The sequence below is a fragment of the Neovison vison genome, chromosome 6 (assembly GCF_020171115.1).
Source record: "Neovison vison isolate M4711 chromosome 6, ASM_NN_V1, whole genome shotgun sequence".
NCBI lineage: Eukaryota > Metazoa > Chordata > Mammalia > Carnivora > Mustelidae > Neogale > Neogale vison.
In genome coordinates, this window is record NC_058096.1 from 187,894,099 (window position 1) to 187,915,707 (window position 21,609).

The following is a 21,609-nucleotide window of genomic DNA, read 5'->3' on the forward strand; positions in this document are numbered from 1 at the left end:
TTTTGCAAGATGGGGGATTTGGTTGCACAACATGAATACACATAACACTACTGAACTGTACACGTGAAAGTGGACAAGATGATACATTTTATGTGTTTTCTACCATTCAAACTGGCTCAAGAACCTGTATGTCTCAGAAGAGCATGGCTCGAAAACGCAAGTCTGCCTTGTGCTCACTGATCCCATCCATAGGGAAACTGAGGCTTCAAGTGGAAGTGATCTTTCCGGGGCGCTCCTCTCACTGGGTGGGTGGTTATGGGGACGTGGCCTCCTCCCCCTTGGTAATTCTCCCCTGGACACCATGCCTCATCTTTCATTCTGGACACGCCAACAGTGGTTACTCTTACCTCCTTTCTGTCTTTGTGTCCGAACACCAAGATTTAACTCAGTATTTTGTTTTATTTTATTTATTTATTTTTAAGGATTTTATTTATTTATTTGACAGACAGAGATCACAAGTAGGCAGAGAGGCAGGCAGAGAGAGGGGGAAGCAAGCTTCTGGCTGAGCAGAGAGCCTGATGCAGGGCTCGATCCCAGGACCCTGACATCATGACCTGAGCCGAAGGCAGAGGCTTAACCTGCTGAGCCACCCAGGAGCCCTTCATTCAGTATTTTAAATGGGAGACTGTTTAGAAAAAAGTTGTGGGGGCGCCTGGGTGGCTCAGTGGGTTGAGCCGCTGCCTTCAGCTCAGGTCATGATCTCGGGGTCCTGGGATCGAGCCCCGCATCGGGCTCCTTGCTCGGCGGGGAGCCTGCTTCTCTCTCTGCCTCTGCCTGCTTGTGATCTCTGTCTCTCTCTCTCTCTCTGTCAAATAAATAAATAAAAAACCTTTAAAAAAAAAAAAAGGAAAAGAAAAAAGTTGTGAACTTCCACATTCTGCAAAAACATCTGAAATTCAGATACATTAGAGAAATAGCTGGAGAATTATGGATTCTGTCTCAGCACTTCATTTGTCCCAGGAGAGAGAGAGAGAGAGAGAGGAGGAGGGTGTTAAAGAAGGCAGGTAGGAAGGAAGGGAGGGAGGGGAGGAGGAAAGAAAGAGGTGTCATTGATAACCCTTAGGCCTTGGAACTCAGCAGATTGGGCTATTTGTGCTTCCCAAGCTGTGTGCCCTCGGATGTGGTATCTCCCCTAAGGCCCCTTCCGTGCGTGTAGACTGGGTATCAGGAGATAATATCAAGTTCACAGGCTGTCAGCCCCGTTGATAAACTTCAGTTCCTTCCAAACCTTGATTCCAAAACCTTGTTTTGTTTTTTAAAGTTAAGGTAGCCTAGTTATGAAGCTATTTGAAAAATAATCCCCATCGATCTTGTACCCTAGTTACACAACGTTTTGCAGGAATGTAGTTGGGAGGTGCATTATTTCTCAGAGAAGTGTCGATTTGGCGAAACCCCTGGACACAGGTCTCATGTGTGGGTGCCCTTGCGTCCTCAGGTACAACTGTGAAGATGAGCGCTGTTACTTAGACCTGGCCAGGCTCAGGGGCATCCACTACGTCACCTGGCGAAGGCAGAACAAAGTCTTTCCTCAGGATAAGGTAAAGTTCAATGATGAAACTCACCTTGTTTTTTTTTGTTTTGTTTTTTCTTTTTACCTCATTTTGCTTTTTCATTGGTGTAAAATATCTAATTAATACGAAAAACTGTCATTAAACTTCAGTCCAAAGATAAACTCTTCTTCTCTGGAACAGTGAGTTGCATTTTATATTTGCAAGTTGGGGCAAAAGGGAAATTCATCATTCTGTATCTGTATGTTAAGAAGATAACTTTGGGAAATTTGGGCCTAGGAAGATCTATTAAACTATATATAGGAGGGAATCAGTAAACTATAGAGCAGTAGGCCAAGTCTGGCCCCCCACCTGTTTTTATAAATAAAGTTTTATTGGCACAGTTGCCTTGGCCAAAGGAAAATAATTTTATTCCTGTTCAGAAAACCATGTCCTCAGTGACTTACAGATTTATGTTTTGGTTTGGTTTTATAGGGCCACCACCCAACTCTGGGGGAACATCCGAAATTTACCAACTACTCTTTCGATGTAGAAGAATTCATGTACCTTGTCCTTCAGGCTGCAGACCACGTAGTACAACACCCAAAGTGGCCATTTAAGAAAAAACGTGATGAGCTATAAGTGTGCTGAATCAGTTTGCAAAAGTCTCTTTGTTTAAATAGTCCACCACCCAGCCTCATGTTTAAGTCAGCAAAACACCTTGTTATATCCTAGCCCCAAGTTACCTTTTCTATACCAAAACATGCCTTCAGGATAGTACTTAAGTGTTTTAGAGTCTTCAACTGTTTCCTGTGATTTTTGTGTCCTAGCTATTTATCAAGATACTGTTTTTGCACTGAAAACTTTATTCTTCATAGTTCAAAAATAAGGCTGTACTAGGCTCGCTAGTACATTTGAGCTTCTTAGGTCTACCAAAGTTTTCACGTTTCTTGACTTTAGGATTTGTAAATGTTTTTGTAGATTACCATGGGATTATAATTCTAGAGGCTTCCAACTTGTTTGTGTTATATTTAAGTAAATTCACGGAAGCTTTTTTATTTGCCAAAATCTGTTTCTAACACTGTTTGTGGTAGGAAAGGAAAACATACCCCCCCCCCCACACACACACACAGTGTTGTGATTCTCAGAACCTAACTGTAGGTAGCCTACTCCATGTTAGAGATCAAACAGTGTTATAAACAGGTCTGTTTTACCTTCTCAGAGTCCAGACCAAATCCCACAGAATTCTCTGCTGTATCTAAGTGATGTCTAGGTTATATGCACCAAAAATTTATATAAACCATGCTGCTGCAGTAATTTTTCTAACGGATTTCAGATGCAAATCATGTTTTCCCAAAATGTAACAACTACATGTGATAAAAGCAAATCAGAATATCCCTTGGAACATCTTGGGGTGTACCTTCTAGCTGGTTTCCACTAATTCCTTCTTTGCCCTGGAGAGCCTTTATGTCGCATTTATGTATCAAAGTGTTGTATCCGGTGTGCACAGACCTGTGACGGCATACACCTGTGTGTGCTATCTACCTCTTTTAGCACACACGGATTCCCCTTTGAGTTTGCAGGCTTCACAGTAGTTACATGAAGAGCGTTCTTCCCGATCAAAAATATAGACCCTCCCCCCAACAAAAGTAAGTAAAGTCGCATGTGAATTATCCATTTCAAAATGAAAAAGAAACCACGAGAAAGTAGCATTGATTAAAAAGAATCTCTGAAATGCAGACCCACACTTTGGGATTAATTTCTCACTGTTGATGAACTTTTAATTCAGGGGTCAGAAACCATGGATTTCATTTTCCGCAAAATGTGAAGTTTACATTTTATTAACACTTGAGAAATCTAATTTAGGATGAATGACTTCTATTTTTTCAAGTAGAGGATTAGCAGAGCTGAGAATTTTTTTTTTAAACATTTTAGCGTTGTAAGGGAAAAAAAGAGAGAATATGCGACAGAGAAGTTATCCAAGAAACCCAAAATATTTGTTATTTGGACCTTTCCAGAACAAGTTGGCTGACCCCTGCTTTGAAGGATTATGAACAGTCTTCTAGAGTTTAGGGATATTTATTAAAATCTCTGTAAAGACAGTAGTGCTTCACTGTAGTAATAGCTTTGATTTGGGTGTTAAAATTGTGTAAAAAGAAATTACAACCTATGAATTTTTCAGTGAATGGTGTGGTTGCTCTTTGTGCAGAAGAGTGAGTCACCACAGGGAAAAGATTTCGCTCGGAAAAGAATGTGAAAGCCGCATTGCACTTTCCGTCAGGGAGGTATAAGCATCTGAAAAAAATGTGTGAGTGAAAAAAAGTCAATGCCTATATTCTTACCTCATTTTAAGAAGTATGTACAAATGCGATTCTATAGACTAGCAAGAATTCCAGAAACTGAGGACAGTTGCATAATACAACTATGATATTTGAATATTTTGCATTTATAGAGAGAATGCTTTTTATATAAATGAGTACATATGACACTTTATAGAATTAACTTTTATCAGACTTTTTATATGGGAGTGAAAGATCTTCAAATGGCTATAAAATTTAAATGTAAAGAGGGCTTTTTAAAAATTAAGTCTTGAAAAGAGATGGATTTCATTGTACATTTTGGGTATGACTTCAAAATAAATCTTTTTATATTTTATTTGAATACTGGAACACTTTTCAAGGTTTTCTGTGTCCGACTGTTATATGCTTACTCTTTGGCAATCTAGTAGCTTTAGATTAGAAAAATTAAATAACTTGCTGATAAAGAAATCATTTTCAAGAAAAATTATGCCTTACGTTTAGTAGTTAATTATATGATGCTTTCATGTGTGGTATAGTGTGTAACTTTTACAAAAATGATGTAAGAAGTATTGATCTCATTTTTCCCATGAAAAAAGTCAGATGCTGTTTAAGGAACTTTCCTAAAGATCACGGTTCTTCTGGTCCCACATCCATAGCCTTCCATTGTGTTACTCGCTTGCTTGTCCAAAAAATATTGAATAACTACTGTGTATCAGCTGCTATTTTAGGTTCTGGGAATACAACGGTGAGAAGAACAGAAAAATGTACTTGAAGCAATATAAATAAGTAAAATATGCTGTGTGCCAGATGCTAATATATGCTAGAGAGAAAGCCAGAGCAGGAGCACGGAATGCAGATGGATTCCTGGGGTGATTTGGAGTTGGGTACACCTAAGCAGAGGTTGAGAAAAGTCTTCAGTGAGATAACATTTGAGTCATGATTTGGAGTACGCAACCCAGGAAGCAATGGCAGATAACCAGACGAAGAGCATTTCAAGAAGACAAAACAGTACATGCAAAGGTCCTGAGGCAGGGGCATGCCTGGCACATTTGAGGAAAAGCAAGGAAACCAGTGTAGCTGGAGTGACTGAGGGCAGAGGAATAAGGGATGACAGGTTCTGAGACTGGAGTGTGGATGGCAAGACTCTAATCTTTTGTTTCTGATAAAATGGGAGTTGTCATTGCAGAAAGGGCTAATGATCTGACTTACTGGGAATAGGAAAACTCTAGCTATTGTGCTGGGAACAGATTGCAGAAGGATCCCTTAGGTTGTGTTCTCTGGGAAGCAGACTCTGGAATGGAGATGTGTATATCATGTACTTTGTAATATAGAAGGGCTGTGTGGACCCTATGTGATCTCTGTCCCAACTTTTTGTTTGTTGGTCCCCCCTCAAGCTTTTAAAAATGTAAAAAACATTCTTTAGATGTTTAAACAGAAAGCAGAGAGGTGAAGCAACTCAATCAAAACTACACAGCTAAAAAGTAACAGATAGATTAAATACAGGGCTTTCTTTGTGAAGGAATTTAAACAAGAGTTTATAGGAAATGGAGGGAGGGAGTTAGGAGGGGGGAAAGAGGAATAGGGGAAGAAGGAAGGAAGAGGGAGACAAAAATTAGTCGGGGAAATAGAGAATAGGAAAAACACTCCTGGAGCTAGGCCCTTTCTTGCAGTTATAAAATAGTTTTCTTTGAAACAGTCAATGGAAAGAATTAGAAAAACGTGCTTTTTTTTTAAAAACTAGGGGCATTTAAAGCAATCAGCTCGGGTATGATTGCCTTAAGTTTAAAATAACCTATTCCTAACCAAGGACTATTGCCAGACACTTTAATACCTTTCTTCTCTTTTAGCTTATTGGCGCTTGTCAAAAGATGTTATAAGCATTCTTGTCATCAAAGCGGCTTAAAGCAGTGCACAGGTTACCTGGGCCCTCACTTTGGATGGTAATGCAAACTTTGACCATGAGGTGGCAGTCAAGCCCTTCCAAATGCCTCTTTGTGGCCGAGGCCCTGTTGTCTTCATCTCTTTGTAGATTCCGGACCTCTGAGCGCCAGGAGTTAAGACCTTGCTTCTGCGTAGTGATGGGTTTTTTTTTTTCATTCCTTATTTGAGGGAAAGTATGAAAAATTTCATGGACAGTTTCACATTTAAGTGTGGAATTTCTTAGTTACAGCCAATAGCTGAATCCTGTGTGATAATCCCAGATCTTCTTGTGCAAAAAGCATTTGGCCCCCGGAAGATGGTGTCTACTGACAGAAGCTGTTAGTGGGCTGCATTCTCAGCGATGTGCACAAGAATTTTCTTGGATGTGAGCTCTGTTTACGATCTATTGATAGTCCCTTAGCTCTTCTTTTCAGGGGCTAATTTCTTTCTTGTCTAGGCCGTATGGGTATCATATATGCAGTTGCTGTACAGTTTCGTTTGCACAGACCCAGACTGTGAGCAGAGGCGTTCCTTGAAGGTTACTTGCGGAAGGCTAGTGGGACATTAGTTAAGCAGTGCTTTCAGCATAAACAAAAAAGCGTTGACCCTTGAGTCTCGATGTGGTTGTGATATAATGGCAATTCTCACAGTGTTGAGTATCCTTCATTCTTCGCAATCTCGAGTTGCAGAATTTGGAGGTGCTTTGCCGAGAGGGACCTTGGAGGTTCTTCATGGCACTTGTTCATTCCACCATGGTCTGTTGACTGCCCCACCAGTAACAGGCACCAGTAGCAAACCGAGAAACATGGGTTCCTGGGAGAGGCAAGTTGTCGAAACCAAAGGACTCAGACACAGAAGTCAGAAGGCCCTGGCTTCTCAGCCTTGTAACACATAAGCTACGTGATCATGTCACCTAGCTGCATGGAGCTTCCAGTTTTCTTGCTAACAAATTGCCAGTGATATCTATCAGTCCAAATAGATTTAAGGATAGAATTTAAAAAATGCATGGGGGTGCCTGGGTGGCTCAGTGGGTTAAAGCCTCTGCCTTCAGCTCAGTTCATGATCCCAGGGTCCTGGGATCGAGGCCCGCATCGGGCTCTCTGTTCAGTGGGGAGCCTGCTTCCTCCTCTCTCTCTGCCTGCCTCTCTGCCTACTTGTGATCTCTGTCTGTCAAATAAATAAATAAAATCTTTAAAAAAAGAAAAAGGGAATTTTAAAAATGCAGGCACACCTATTTTGTCCCTGGCACCATAGGATATGTCCATTAAATATGGTTGTTATGCTAGGACATAAAGAACTATGATTTTTTTTTTAAAGATTTTATTTATTTATTTGAGAGAGAGAGAGACAGTGAGAGAGAGCACGAGCGAGGAGAAGGTCAGAGAGGGAAGCAGACTCCCCATGGAGCTGGGAGCCTGATGCGGGACTCGATCCCGGGACTCCAGGATCACGCCCTGAGCCGAAGGCAGTCGTCCAACCAACTGAGCCACCCAGGCGTCCCTAAGAACTATGATTATGTAGAGCTCTAGTATCTGGGGAGCATTTGGATTCTGACCTCCGAGCCTCTTCTTAAATCTAGGGAATCAGAATCTCTGGGGGTACAGTTGACCAATTCTATGTAGTCAAATGTCCCCAGGTGGTTTTGAGGCACAGGTGTTGGGGGCTGCTGGTTTAGGAGACAGGGACAAAGCTGGTGGCACCATACAGTTCATGAGGTCTAAATTAGCCCTCATCCAAGTCTCTTGCAGTGGGTATCAATAAGATGTTACATAGAAAATAGTTTTCTTGGGACATGTTGCAACAAACCACATTAACTAGAATTATTTATTGCAGTTAGTGTATCCAAACCTTTGATACACTAATGTGCATTGTGAATGTCTAAACAGGAAGATATAATACCGTTTCAAATTTATTTGACCACTGGATCTTTTTCTCAAGGAAGGTGATGATCAGCGTTGCAAGAATCCCTCGCCAGGCACCTGTAAGCCGTTGCTATGGCCACAGCTGCCTTCTGGAGGAAGGGTACCTGGGGGTGCTTTGGGGATGAAATCGCTTTGGTCAGTTGCACCGTGTATGTGGGTTAAATCAGTGGTGCCTCCCGGTCACAGTTGATTGGACCGGGGATTAATTGCTGAGCCAAAGTCTATCCAGTCAAGAAACTACAAGACAAAGGGTAAATTTAAAAAAAACAGCCATTCTGAGGGGACATTTGGATGTGAGATCCGAAGACAATGCCCCAACGTCCCTGGTACCGACATGCCAGATCTGAGCTATCGGTTCCTCTCTCGAATCAAGTTCGATTATGAGCCACTTTCCAGTCACCCACGAGGCCACCTGTCCATTCAGGTCATGAACTGGATGATCAGTTCCCGAAGGTCTGAAAGAACCTCTCAGATACAGCCATGCCCATCCTCCAGCTGTGGTTCTCCCCACCTTCTGCCCCGGAGATGGAAGCTAACAGAAGTAGAAGGACTTGGACCTAGGTCTTCCTACTCCAAGTTTAACACCGTCCAGCTACCCTGACCCAGTGATGCCTCTCACAGTGTCTACAGGACACTGTCTACAGTCTACAGTCTATAGGATGCTGGTAAAGAGCAATCATAGTTTCCAGAAATTTTCTGAAAAGTAAAAGGCAAGGACACAAGTCTGTTGAAGTGCCTACTGCTTTAGGTGGGAAGCTAGGCTGGGCCGAGTGTTAAACCAAGGTGCTGGAGAAATCAGACCAGTGTGAGAGGAGGCAGGGGGGTGAGGAATCAGCAAGCAGGAGACGAAGCTGTAGCGTGGTGTGGCGGTAGAAAGAAAGCAGGGACCAGAGTCCCACGAGGGGGGTACTAGACACATAGTGAACAGACCGGAGAGAGACAGGGAGAGGCCAGGATTCACTGAAAAGCTGGCTGGAAAGGAGGCAGCAGGAAGCACAAAGAGGAACACCTTCAGGTAAGAAGCACACATCACACAACTCTTATAACGTGGGGCAGGTGGAAAATGGGGAGAACAGCAAGAAAGCACAGACTCATGGTAGGAGCCATTCTATGCTGATAGAAAAATGTAAATCCTCTAGAGAAATGTCTTTGTCTACAGATCATTTTTCCAAAATGTAGGGCTCTTCAGCCACTTCAGGCTGCTTTTAGAAGTGTCTATGGGACCAGGTTATTTCCTCCTCTGGCTTACAAGGATGTCACCCCATCTGCTTTTCTGGAAAATTAAAAGCACGCTGTGCTGATGGAACGTCTCAAAGCACTGTCACCAAACCAAAGCAGAGCAGAGACGGACCACTGGTTCTGTCTGTCGGGTATTGCTGTGCAAACAAATCGCCTCTCGGAAATCGCTTTGTAATACCATCCTTGTACTTTTTACTAGATTGTATGTTCTTGGATGGTCTCGCTTTTGCAATTCAAATAGCGGTCTGTTGCAAAGAAGAGTTTTATGGTGGCCACTACTGGGTGCAAGCAATAAATCCAGAGGACAAGGGAGTACAAGTAATACTCGGGAAAAGGGGCCCCGTCTTTTGTAGCTTTGCTTTTAAACTTGTGAAGAGGACCAACAGCTGGGAGTGATGTGTTCTGCTTTTACCTTTTTTTTTTTTTTTTTTCTCCTTCTAGTTCTCCTCCCCCTTGTCCCCCTCCTCCTTCTCACACTATCAGCATTGAAAAGTCTGCTTTCTAGGTGGAAGTCCAAAGCACCCACCGGCCGGGAATCCTGGACAAGGTCTTGACTAGTTGGTTACTAGCGGACAGCTCCTGTTCCAAGTGCTCACCCATGGGGGTAAGACGTTACAGCTCGTTTGGGACTGACTCGGTTCTCCTGTTGTCTCTGGGAAGACAACCCACAGTAGCCTGTGCATAGTGTCTTCTTCACCCACTGAGACTTCCAGAGACCCGTGGAAGGTCTTCTGTAGGGTAATGACATCGGCAAGTGCGGCTACCTGAAATCTCCTGAGAAATTGGAGGGGCTTTGCAGAGCCGTGAGGAGAGGCAGCAGGGCTGAACAGTGAAAGTCACAGCCGTGCCCCGTGTGCCCCAGACCGCCCGAATGACCTGAGTAGGCGAGCCCCCTGCGCTCATGGAGCCTCTGTTTTGTCATCCGTAAATGGAGGCTTCTGAGGGAACCAGCGACAAGGCTGCTGTGACGTCCTTCTCCATGAAAGGCGTTGAGCTGGGCAAGCAAGGCTGAGGGAATGGGCGAGACCGATCTTAATCAGATAGCCACACAGGGGAGGGTGTGAAGTTACACTGCAGTCAGTGCCCCGAAGAGCAGGAACCAGCCATGACCAAGGGAGATGCTCCAGATGAAGGGGAAGGGAGCCTGAGAAGGTGAGCCCCAGGGAACTGTAGGATAACACGATGTCTGGCACATGGTGCGGCCTCAACAAATAGAGAGAAGAGAGGAGATGAGGACAAGGAAGAGGAGGCAGGTGAAGAGGAGGAAGAAGACACAGACACCCGGGAAGCCAGGGTCTTGCTCCTTAAGCCCCAGAGCAACCCTTGGTCGTGTGGCTCTCGCATCTGCAAAGCCCCAGGACAGCCGGCTCCTGGGGTCTGCCCTCCTGGAATGCTCCATCCAGGGAGGGAATCTCAGGGAGAAGGCCAGGAGGAGACCAGATGGCAAATGACGTCCCCTGTGTCGCCGAGGCACCATGGCTGTGGGACTGGAACTTGGCTTCCCGCTGAGTGGGTTTGTCGGCATCCGCCGAGGGTCTCGCCGCTCACAGAGGCGCGTGTGCTCGCCTGCCTCCTCCTGGTCTCGGCGTGCCCAGCTGGGAGGTGAGGAGTTTGGACCCCGTAACTGTGCTTCCTCTGTGAAATCTGCGATTAAATGGCAAGTGGTATGTGGAACTATGCAAATATATGCACAGACATAAACCCACAGTTCAGTTATGTAAGGCAGCCCCACCGTGCCGTGGCTCCAATGGAGGGTCTCATCCTAAAGTCTTTTTAAAAAGACTTTTTAAAAAAGTCTTTTTTTAAAAAGTCATTTAAAAAAGTGCAAGTGTTCTTAGTCCTGAGCAGGAAGTGGTATGTTCACTTGCTGGTATGTTTAGGGATGTGGTGAGATTTAAGGAAATCCTAGTATAGCTCCGAGTTTCCGTTATTAGTAGGCAAATGACTACCAGGACCGGGGGAGACCAAAGCTGGGGTCTTTTTTTGGTGGTGTGGGGGGGGTGCAGTTTGGATAAAATAAATAAAAGGGACTGCTGTTCGGTGGAGAAGGAGGGACGTGCTGGAAGCAGGTGTTACTGTTGATGCTGATTACTCTGGGTGCGTGCTGGAGGAGACCACTGGACGGAAGCTAGATCTGGGTCTCAATGAAGGTCCAAGCTTGCCTTTTAAATACAGGGAAGGGAGCTCTTTACACGAGTGGAAGGTGCCCAGTGCATCAGTGCTGCTGGGGACGGTGACGTTTTGTCAGTGCTCAGCATTTTGTTGAACAGCCCCTGGCAGGTTTGGTGGGTAGAGTTGGGCTACCCAACTCTAGAGATGCAGGAGTGGACAAGTGTATTCTAGGAGAACAGTGGACTCAGGAATATGTATAGGACCCATGCAAAGGACAATGCCTCTTTGCCTTTTATCTGGGAGCCTTCTTTTTTTTCTTTTTTTAAAGTTTTTTTTTTTTGGATTATAATTGACACACACTGTTACATGTGACACATGTAACACACACTGTTAAATTTCAGGTATACAATATAGTGATCCTGCTTCTCTCCACATTACACTAGGCTTGCTAGAGGTGTAACAATCTGTCAGCATACCAGGCTATTATAACATCAGTGACTATATTCCCTGTGCTGTGCTCTTTATCCTCGTGACATTTCTGCCATAACCGGAAGCCCAGACCTCCCTCCCGCTTCACCCATTTTGCCCAACCGCCCCCTCCCTCCCCGCCCCCCCACCACCCTTCCCCCTGGCAACTCTCAGTTCTTTGTATTTATGGATCTGTTTCTGCTTTTTGTTTGTTTATTCATTTGTTCTGTTTTCCAGATTCCACATCAGAGTGAAATCGTATTCTTTTTGCCTTTCTAGTCTCTGAGTCAGAGGAGTTGAGTTTCTGAGTTGAATGCAGTAGCCACAAATAGTTTCCGAGTCACAGGAACAAAACCACCCTTCCCAAGCAAGAAAGCAGAATATTTGGAAGGTGGTGTTTTGTTCCAATCAGGTCAAAACATGAACTCATGTATATATTTAGTTGGGAAGAGGGTGACATGTGCCACAGTCATGACTGACCCTTATAGGACTCCTGACCCTCACCTCAGACCTCCCCCTACCTCCTTTTTCAGCAAGTCCCTGTACCTGACCTCACCCTTGTTGTTTGGCACACCGGAGAAAGAGCAGCAGTGTTATTCATCACCCTGAAAAATGCTACACGGAGCCCAAGGGTTGTGTGAGATGGTGATGTCAATGGGAACAATTCATTATTCCATCAAGAGCTTGGCATGTCAGTCAATGAAAAAATATGTGCTTTAGAGCTGACAGCTCAAAATAGTCTTTTCAGCAATTGGCATGCCAAGATCTTGATAGTATAATGAATTATTCTTTAAACCTATCATTTCGCCCCATCAATTTGGCCATATAGACTTCTTGGGGAGGGGGGGAGGGGCAGGACTAAATTATAGAAGTTCTCTGAAATAGCAAACAAAATAACTTTGCAATCTGGGAAGGAAAGACCAGAGCTTTAAGGAGTAGAATTAAAAAGAATGTTCTTCAGGAAGCATACGATTACAGTTCACAAAAGTGTACATAAAGCTCCTTGATTTTGTGTGACTCTCAGACAGGAAAAATACTTATTTCCATTGGCCACCTGTGGAATGACTCTGACATTTCATCCCCATTTTCCATGACAATGCACCAGGAAAATAGGAGATAATCTATTCTGTTTGTATGGCGATGCAAGCTTGCTGAGCAATATAGCTCCTGATTATTTAGGACACACAGGTGTTGAGAACAGTCTTAGATTGGCCTTGAAGGCTAGTCGGGAGATCCCAGTTAGTTTTTCCCAGTTTATCTCCATATGTAGATTAATTTTCCCACCCTCTCGAGGTATGGTTTTTCTTATACTCATGTGGCTAATTAATTCTGTTCATTCTGAAGTCCGTCCTCTTCAAAGATCTGTACCCGTCACTTCTCCTAGCATTCGAAAGCAGGGTGAGAAACCGCACAGCTCGCTGGCTCTGGGAAGGGTGTTTAGCATGTTGGCGTGCATTTGGGGTGACTTCTGAACATGGCACAAGCTCGTTTAGGTTTCAGCTGGTCAAATTGCGTTCATCCCAAAATGTCAGCTTTATTTCTAGGAACAGCAGCTGCCACGTACTTTTTTTTTTCTTTCTTTCTTTCTTTCTCTTGAATATCTCCACTGAACCACTTGATATAAATGCTTATTTTCCATTCTGTTAAATAATGCCCTGTTGATACAGCAACGGTCATTTCAAAATACCATCACAAAATAACAGCAACACTAATCTGTTTCCGGGATTGTGTCTTCATTGTCTGTCTGTTGTTTGAAAATCGAGACGAGCCTCATTAATCCGCGGCAGAATATTATGCATTTCATTAAAATATTGCCCGGAAAGGAGAGTTACTTCAAATCTCCTTCATGTGTCCTTCACGGCGGCAGCCTGCTCTAGTCTGCATTTTAACTATCAACCTGAAGAAAAACCGGGACATCCGTGACCTTTTAATTTGTGCTTCAAAGAAAACATTTCTTAATGTTATGTAATAAATCAATCATTACTTGCTTAATAATCTTAATGCATGTCTTTGAAGTTAGCAATTCACAAGAGAGGCTGGGATTTTTAAAAATTGACAACTCTCTGGTCATTTGATGTAAACTGTGTTTTATTGATCAGCTGTAAAACAGTACTTGATATTAGCTGAATGTAAAGGCGAGAGATCATGGGGAACAATGAAAAATGAAGACTTAGAAGCATATATGCATAATTACATGTAGTCTCTGAAGTCCTTAGGAAATAGGACTTTTTAGTTCTTTACTATTTGAAATTTGTGAGATAATACTAAATTCCCTTTAGCTCTGTCTCATCTTTGTCCATGAATATACCTAACACACACAATACTTACATACCTTATAGTTCCTTTAACCTTGAAATGGAAGTCTCTGCAACTGTATTTTCTATGTATTCTGTGGATCTGTTATCTAAAATGCAAATCTTCCCCTGTTTGTTCAGTCCTCTGTTGTCTCTTTGCCCTGATTTCTTCTGTTCTCTGACATTTTTTTAAAAAGATTTTATTTATTTATTTGACATAGGGAGAGAGAGAGAGAGATCACAAGTAGGCAGAGCAGTAGGCAGAGAAAGAGGGAAAGCAGGCTCCCTGCTGAGGAGAGAGCCCAATGCGGGGCTTGATCTCAGGATCCTGAGACCATGACTTGGACCGAAGGCCAAGGTGACCCACTGAGTCACCCAGGAGCCCCTTGTCTGACAAACGTTTCAGTTTAGACATTTTTCCCACATAGTAACAATATCCTGGTTACTTATTATTAATGCTCTGTTTATCATACCAAAAAAACCCTCCAATCCTGGATTTTTGTGTTATTTTATAGATGAGCTTCAGATAACTGTTGCAGATTCACTGCTACTTTAATGACTAACCGCTGAATTATAGGTTTCCTGATTTGTAGCGTATTCAGAAAAAGCAACAAAATACCATTAATCTGATAGTAATAGGAACGGAAGTTAATATTGGCCTGAAGCTAAGCCGCTCATTGTAAACATCTAGCCTGCATAATTTACAGTCACAAAGGCTCACTTCTGGTTCCTAAAAGAGTCCTCTGTTGCTGCCTGCACAAGTCAGCTTGTCCCCATTCCTCTTCAGAGAATTCTACCCAGGCGCTACCAAGGTCCTGTCCTCGTGTCTAACACGACAGTGACAATGACTCTGTTTTGGTTTTCGAGGGCCCCTCTTCTCTTGGTAATGGAGACTTTCTGAAGCTGAGTGGTGAAGGACATATTTAAGCTCCTACTCTCAGCTCAAGGCTCTAGCTCTGACCTTGGACAAGGCACTGAACCCCCTGGGCCACCCGTTAGGAAGACCTACCTTGAGGGGTTGCTGTAAAGGTCAGAGAATAATGCCTGGCACACTATACGAATTCCAGAAAGCTCTGGCATTCCAGAAAAGGGAGAGAAAATGTCCTCTAGTATCTCATTGGTTTGGGGGGGGGCTACAGCTCAGAGCTCACAGCCTCAAGTCAGGATATTGCTACCAATAGCAGACGGACTCTGCTCCTTTGCTCGTTACCTTTTCCATCATTTCTACTCAATAATTAATACTGAAAGGCTTTTCTTTATTGAAACAATGCTCCCAAAGGGTTTTTTTTTTTAACATCTTCCCCAGGTTTTTCCATTTTCCTTTTATCTCAACACTTGAAACACACTTAGACAGGATAGGTTTTGTTCCGTTTTTTCTAAAAATCTCTTATGTTGGTATGGCATTCACTGGAGAAATACATGAAAATACAGAGAGGGGAAAAGAAAGCACTCGAAGGAAACCATAGTATTTGTGAACATGACATATTCCCAACACTCCCTCCAACGCAAACACACCAATTTCACACACACACACACACACACACACACAGATAAAACTTTTTTCCTGCTAGGCTTTATATATACTCATACCTTGCATATTTCTGGGAAACCTGCTATTGGCTAAGAGGACTGAATGTTACCTCCTTACTACCATAAAAATATTTACATCCCCATTTGCAATGTTTGCAGGTAATTCCATGAGCCAATCTTATATTGTTGGAGAGTTAAACTTTTGTGCCTACTCATTATTGTTAAAGAAAACATGCCACACCTTGAAGATCCTTACACATACATCTTTGTACATCTGTGCAATTAATTCCTTAGGGTAAATTCTCAAATATGACACTGCTGGATCCCAGGGCATATGCATTTACAGAGATTTGATTCCCTACTGATAAATTTCTATCCAGAAATGTGGTATTTTCATCCAGCCCCTGGAGAGATATGCAAGAATCCCACTGCCCCACATACGACCCTGGGCATTGTAAGTTGGCGGGAGAGTTTTAAGGTAGATTTCAGGATACCTTGTACACAGAAACAACGAGAGAAGAGGACATGTTGAATCAAGCTGTGTTTCACATATGGAAACAATTCAAAGCAGTCTGGTTAGCCAGACAGGTTGTAGGACGGATGTCTGTGACAAGGATCGTGGTGGAGTAGAAAGCACCACCAGGTCTGCAGAGCTATACCAAACACAGAGAACCATTGTTTTGATGGAAAAGACCCAATAAAGGAGCAACAGTGAACATTATTTAGACAGCCCAAGTGGCTGTCACTTTTCAAACTAGGTTAAGTAAGAAAGGCTACACAGGTTAATTAAAAGATAACAGTCTGCAGTTGGACACAGTGCCCGGGTAATTGTTTCTTCCATTAAGACAAGTATGTAGTGTATACTCCAGTGGTCTAGGAAAAAAAAACAAACTTGGGTGACAAAGATGAGACATTTGTACCTAGCCTCAGATCCCCACATTAGATAATTTATAAGCCTGGATGCATCATGGAACATTTTATAATCATCCATAAACACTGATAAGCTATGATGATCAGAAGACATGGGTTATTTGTAATTGTCTGAAAAAGATGATGATAAAAAAAACCCCACCTTTTTAGTTGATAAGTTTCAAACATACACAAGAATAGAAAGAATTGTACAATGGACAGCTACGTACTCATCATCTGCTTACAAAACGTCATCAATTCCCGAACACCCTTGTATCATCCACACCCCACCCCCTCCTGCTCTAGACTATTCTGAAGCACAACTTTGGCATCATGTCATTTGACTCAGGGATATTTTAGTGCATAACAAATGATTCTGAGTGAGTGGTCCTAATCAACTTTAATTTTTGATTGAGCTTTATTTGAATGTCTTTGTAAAATATCAATTAATTGTATGACCTTAACAAAGTTGCTTGACTTCCCGGAGTCTCCGTTACCTGATCTGTGAAAGAGATACCAACAAGACTGAGGCACTGCAGTGGTCTGTGAAGATGAGAGGAGATAATTCCATTTGCGCCAAAGAGAGCGCAGGAGATAGTGTGAGATAACATCAAGGGGATGCACAAAAATATTAACTAATCGTCATTGTCATTAGCATCTCTGAAATTCAGATTTTATGGGGAAATGATTTAAGGGAGCATTGGAAAGCTCAGTGATTAGATACAGGGGCTTAAGAGGCTGCTGGGGAAGAAAAAGGTGGGAAATGCGGCAGGTGTGTTGGAAAAAAATGAGTAAGGTATTTGAAGGAGGAGATATTTGAAGGAGGAGCATCAGCAGACATAGCCAGGAGCCCAGGCATGTGGGTGAGTTGGGCTGTGAGTGTTTTGGTGGTGGTGGTGGTATTGCATTTCTCGGCAACAGGATAGGAACTTGGAGAGAAGCAGAGTATCAGTGCAAGATGGACAAAGAAGAGACAGAGAATTTGAGTTTCACAAATGTTAAAGTCTATTAAGGGTCAAATCCTATCATGGTAGTAATACCATTACAGTGAAGAAATTGAGCTAAACATGGAAAACATTTTTGAGTCTTGCTTGATGGGTCCCTAATTTCTTGAAATGATTGGTACTGCAAATTCATATGTGACCAACGCAGGTAAGTCATCCCTTGGCATTTATTTTTTGGGATTTGGTTGGTTTCCAGCTATGGTAACCTTATCCAATGAGGACAGTTTGCTGATTCATCAGATGGTTTTGAAGTTTGGGATCTAAAGTGGCTGTCTGCACCATTCCATTCATTGGTCACCTTCTTGCTTTCTTCTCTTCCTCCTCCCCATCCTCCTTCTCCTTCCCCTTTCCCTCCTCCTCCTTCTTCCTGCTTCTCCCCCCTTCATCCTCCTTCTTCCCTCCTCCCCCATCTTCTTCCTCCTCCCCCTCCCCCTCCCCTTCCTCCCCCTTCTTCTTTCCCTCCTCCTCCTACTTCTTCTTCCTAATATCAATATCTAATTTTTTTAATCTAAAAATGGCATACAGGATAATTTCACAATACAGAATATCTCCAAATACTTGAATATTTTATGAAGTCAGTAAAATATTATAATTCTTATGCATCAGAAATGGCTCCAGGCACCGACTTAGACAACCCTTGCTTTTTGTTTTTCTAAGACTTAACCTATCCTGTGACCCATCCCCAGAAGACCAAGTAGCTACAGTGATACTTTTAATGAGTGAATCCCAGTAAAGGAGTTCAAGGCCGAGAAGATGTTAAGTGTGGCTATTCCTCTCAGTATCTATTTACTGAGACTTCAGATGCCATCACTGAAAGGAGTGGATAATACGAACGTTTTACTGGTGACAACAGAGAGAGAAATCTATGGGGGCAGGAGGGCATTTGTGTGTCTTCAAATCAAATCATACAAGAACAAAATTTGTAAATCACGTTAAAGATTTTGGATTTTATTCTCAACAATCCTCACAGCTATAAGGGGAAGTGACATAATCATATCTGCACTTTAGAAAGGTTGCTCTGGATTTTGTGGAAGCAGGACAGGAGGCAGGGGAGACAGGAGAAGAGTGTGGAAGTCCACGAATGAGAACGGGCAGTGATGATGGAGTAATACGGGGGAAAGTTAGGAGTTAGAGCCTGTAGCCCCTGGTTTTCAATTTAATGCAGAGTGGGAGCGGGGAAGGAGAAGCCAATGGTGTTGCTCAGGATGCAGATATGGAAAAGAATGTAGATGGGTATATCATCACAACAGAGAAGGCAGGGAGAGAGTCAGGCTTGAGAGGAAAGATTGCAAGTTCCATTTTGTGCTGGGTTCGAGGTGACGGGAAGGTATCCATGTGGACGAACCTGGTGGACGCAGGAGTCTGGGGACCTAGGAAAATAGTTGCTGCTGGCATAAAACTGATGGCTGAAGCCATGGGAATGGGTGAGATCTGACAGTGGTCGGTCAAGAGAGACTATAGGTGAACGCATGGGTGCTGAGTCCTGGTTACATCAGCCCTCTCAAGTTTGTGGTTTCACCTGATAGATGTAGTTTCTTTTTTTTTCCCCCTAAATATTTAATTAATATATTTATTTGAGAAAGAGAGAGAGGAGGGGGGCAGAGAAAGAGGGAGAGTTTTTTTTTTTTTTTTAAGTTTTATTTATTTGACACAGAGAGATCACAAGGAGGCAGAGAGGCAGACAGAGAGGGAGGGGGAAGCAGGCTCCCTGCTGAGCAGAGCTCGATCCCAGGACCCTGAGATTATGACCTGAGCCAAAGGCAGAGGTTCAACCCACTGAGCCACCCAGGGGCCCTGAGAGAGAGTCTTAAGCAGACTTTGCACTGAGCATAGAGCTCCATATGGGGCTGTCGTGGGGCTCGATCTCACAATCCTGAGATCACAGCATGTGCCCAAATCAGGACTTGGTTGCTTAACCAACTGTGTCAACCAGGTGCCCCTCGAAATTCGTTTCTTGGAGGAGAATAGCTCCTGCTATCAGGGAATGTGCCAGAGTCACTGGGCCATCTTTAAACATTGAAGCTGGAAAAGATTCTCAAGGTCTTATGCAGCAGATTAGAGATGGCCACAGATTTTTAGACATTCTTCCTTTCCAGAAATGGCATCTATTCCTCCCTTCAGTTCCCCTCACATTTAAGTCTGGGTGGTCTCTGTGACCACTTCGAACAGTTGATTATGGTGGAAGTAATCCCTGGCCAGTGTCTGGCCCCCGCGCACTGTAAGACTGGCAGCTTCCAGTTCCTAGGTCTGAGAATCCATGCTCTTTGCCATCACCTGAGAAGTCTGACTATCGAGCTGGAGAGACCACTGGTAGAGGCTCTGAGACCACGTGGAAGAGAGGAACCTGGCGGAACCCAGCCTTCCAGCTGGCCCCCATCGAGGCACACATGGAGGAAGCGGTTCTGGATGGTCAGAACCATCTACCAGCTGAGTCCCACGGAGTGACCCCTGTGGTCCCAGCCAGCACCCTGCGGAGCGGACATGTTCAGGTAGGCTCTGCCGGAGTCCTGTCCCACTAAACTCTGAGATACAATGAAATATTTGTTGTTTTGAATCCGTTTGGGGAGTTATCTGTTCAGCACTAAAGAAGCAATCGTCTCTGCCATATTCCCTCCTAATCGAACTTTGTAAAACCTGGTGCCATCAGTTGAGTGGTCTGCTAATCCACAGACCCATATGCTGGACCAAAAGCTGTATTTTCATCTGTAAATCAAGGATGATAAAATCTACCGTTCCTTCTTCTTAAGAGTTATTTTAGGGCTCCAGAGAGGTAATATATATGAATACATTTTACAAATTACAAAGCACTCTACAAATACAGATGAATTTAAATAGAATCATAAAGTACCCTACAGATATAGTTTAAATATAATTTTATTGTAAAAAATGTTTGAGGGGCACCTGGCTGGCTCAGTTGGAGAAGCCTAATGACTCTGATCTTGGGGTTATGAATTCACGCTCCATGTTGAGTGTAGAGATTAGTTAAACACATAAAGAAAAGAAAAAAATTGAAAATAAAAGAGTTTTAAATGGATAATATCAATTTTTAGAACAGTGTTAAATATAAAATGTTAATTAATGTACTTCCAGTTTAAAGTTACATTAGATAAATCAGAATTACTTTGACTTCATAAATTGATTTGGAGGCTTTTTACCAGTTCTCCCAGCTTGTTTAGTATTTTGATTCTTTGTGAAAGGATGGAGGTTCATTTTTACCTCTTCTTTCACCATGTGTTGCTCTAAAAAGGGCCTTATTTACTTAAAGAAAATTGAACAGATTCATTTTGGTTGAGAACAAGGAGTAGAATTGGATCCAAATTGATACACAGCAGGTACTGACTTCCTTGGATGGCTTGGTGCTAGATACAGATGACTAGCTTTTAAACATTTGTCACATTACCTCTTTAGTAAATTGAATTTCCAAATTAGCATCAGTTGCTCAGCAATCTGGTGATCTGGTACCAGTTTTCTTCAGGGTAATTGAATTAATTTGTGTAATTTAAATGAACACCAATCTTGCAATTTTTCCATCATGATGCTTTTGAAAAAGTGGATGGATGTAGAGTTCAAATTGAACTGTGGTCCTTAATAGAAACCTAGGGAGAGATGGTTTCCAGTGCTTATATGTATTTGTTGGACACACATCTATAGTGTCCACTGCAGAGAAAAAGCAAGACAAAGTCAGGTGTGAGGTGGGGGTTGGCTAGGGTGTGTCCTGGAGACTATGTCTTCTCATTCTTAACACTGTTGACCATTTGGGGCCAGATAATTCTTTGTTGTGCTGGGCTATGCTGTGCATTGTAGAATAACGTAACAGCATCTCAGGCCTCTGCCCATTAGATGCCAGTGGCAACACTCAGCCCTCAACTCAGCTGTGACAACCAAAAATGCCTATGGCCATTACCAAATGTCTTTTGGTTGGGGGAGGGGAATCAACCCCTGCTGGGAATCATTGTTTTAGATAATTGAGTGTTTCTCATACTAGGGAGCAAGCAGATTTTGCCCCAAATTCCTCCCCACTTTTCATTCCCACTTCCCCAGCCAACAGCTTTATGCATCACACACATTTCTGTTTAATGAGCCCATCCTGGGTGGTGTTTTCTAGGGCAATGAGCTTGTGTTTATCCCCTTTAATATTTGACAATGGACTGCTCTTCATTAGACTCGTTCGGACGCTGACATCCACATTTGGAGGGGATTTTTTTTTTTTTAAATAAGTCATCCTTTAAAAGGTCATAAAACACTTGGCATTAGGTTCTTAGAGTGTCTGATGAATATTTTAATAGTTAAAAATGTAGCCAGGCAGCAAGGAAATGATTTAATGTTGTAAATAAATCTCTTTGTGGGATTTAATGTGCAAAAATGGACAGCAATGGCTTTAAAAAATCATTCCCCAAATGATGGGATCTATACAATGGTGCACT

The 21,609-nt window shown here is 42.9% G+C and overlaps 1 protein-coding gene across 1 annotated transcript in view; it reads left to right on the forward strand.

The window, feature by feature from the left end:
• Window positions 1-2,454, forward strand: part of EOGT (EGF domain specific O-linked N-acetylglucosamine transferase) — a 37,589-nt gene extending 35,135 nt beyond the window's left edge. The window contains exons 16-17 of the mRNA XM_044253196.1: window positions 1,436-1,538; window positions 1,983-2,454. Of these exons, the coding sequence (XP_044109131.1) occupies window positions 1,436-1,538; window positions 1,983-2,129 (250 nt within the window). The 3' untranslated portion in view covers window positions 2,130-2,454. The remainder of the gene's footprint in view (window positions 1-1,435; window positions 1,539-1,982) is intronic.
• Window positions 2,455-21,609: the final 19,155 nt, after the last annotated feature.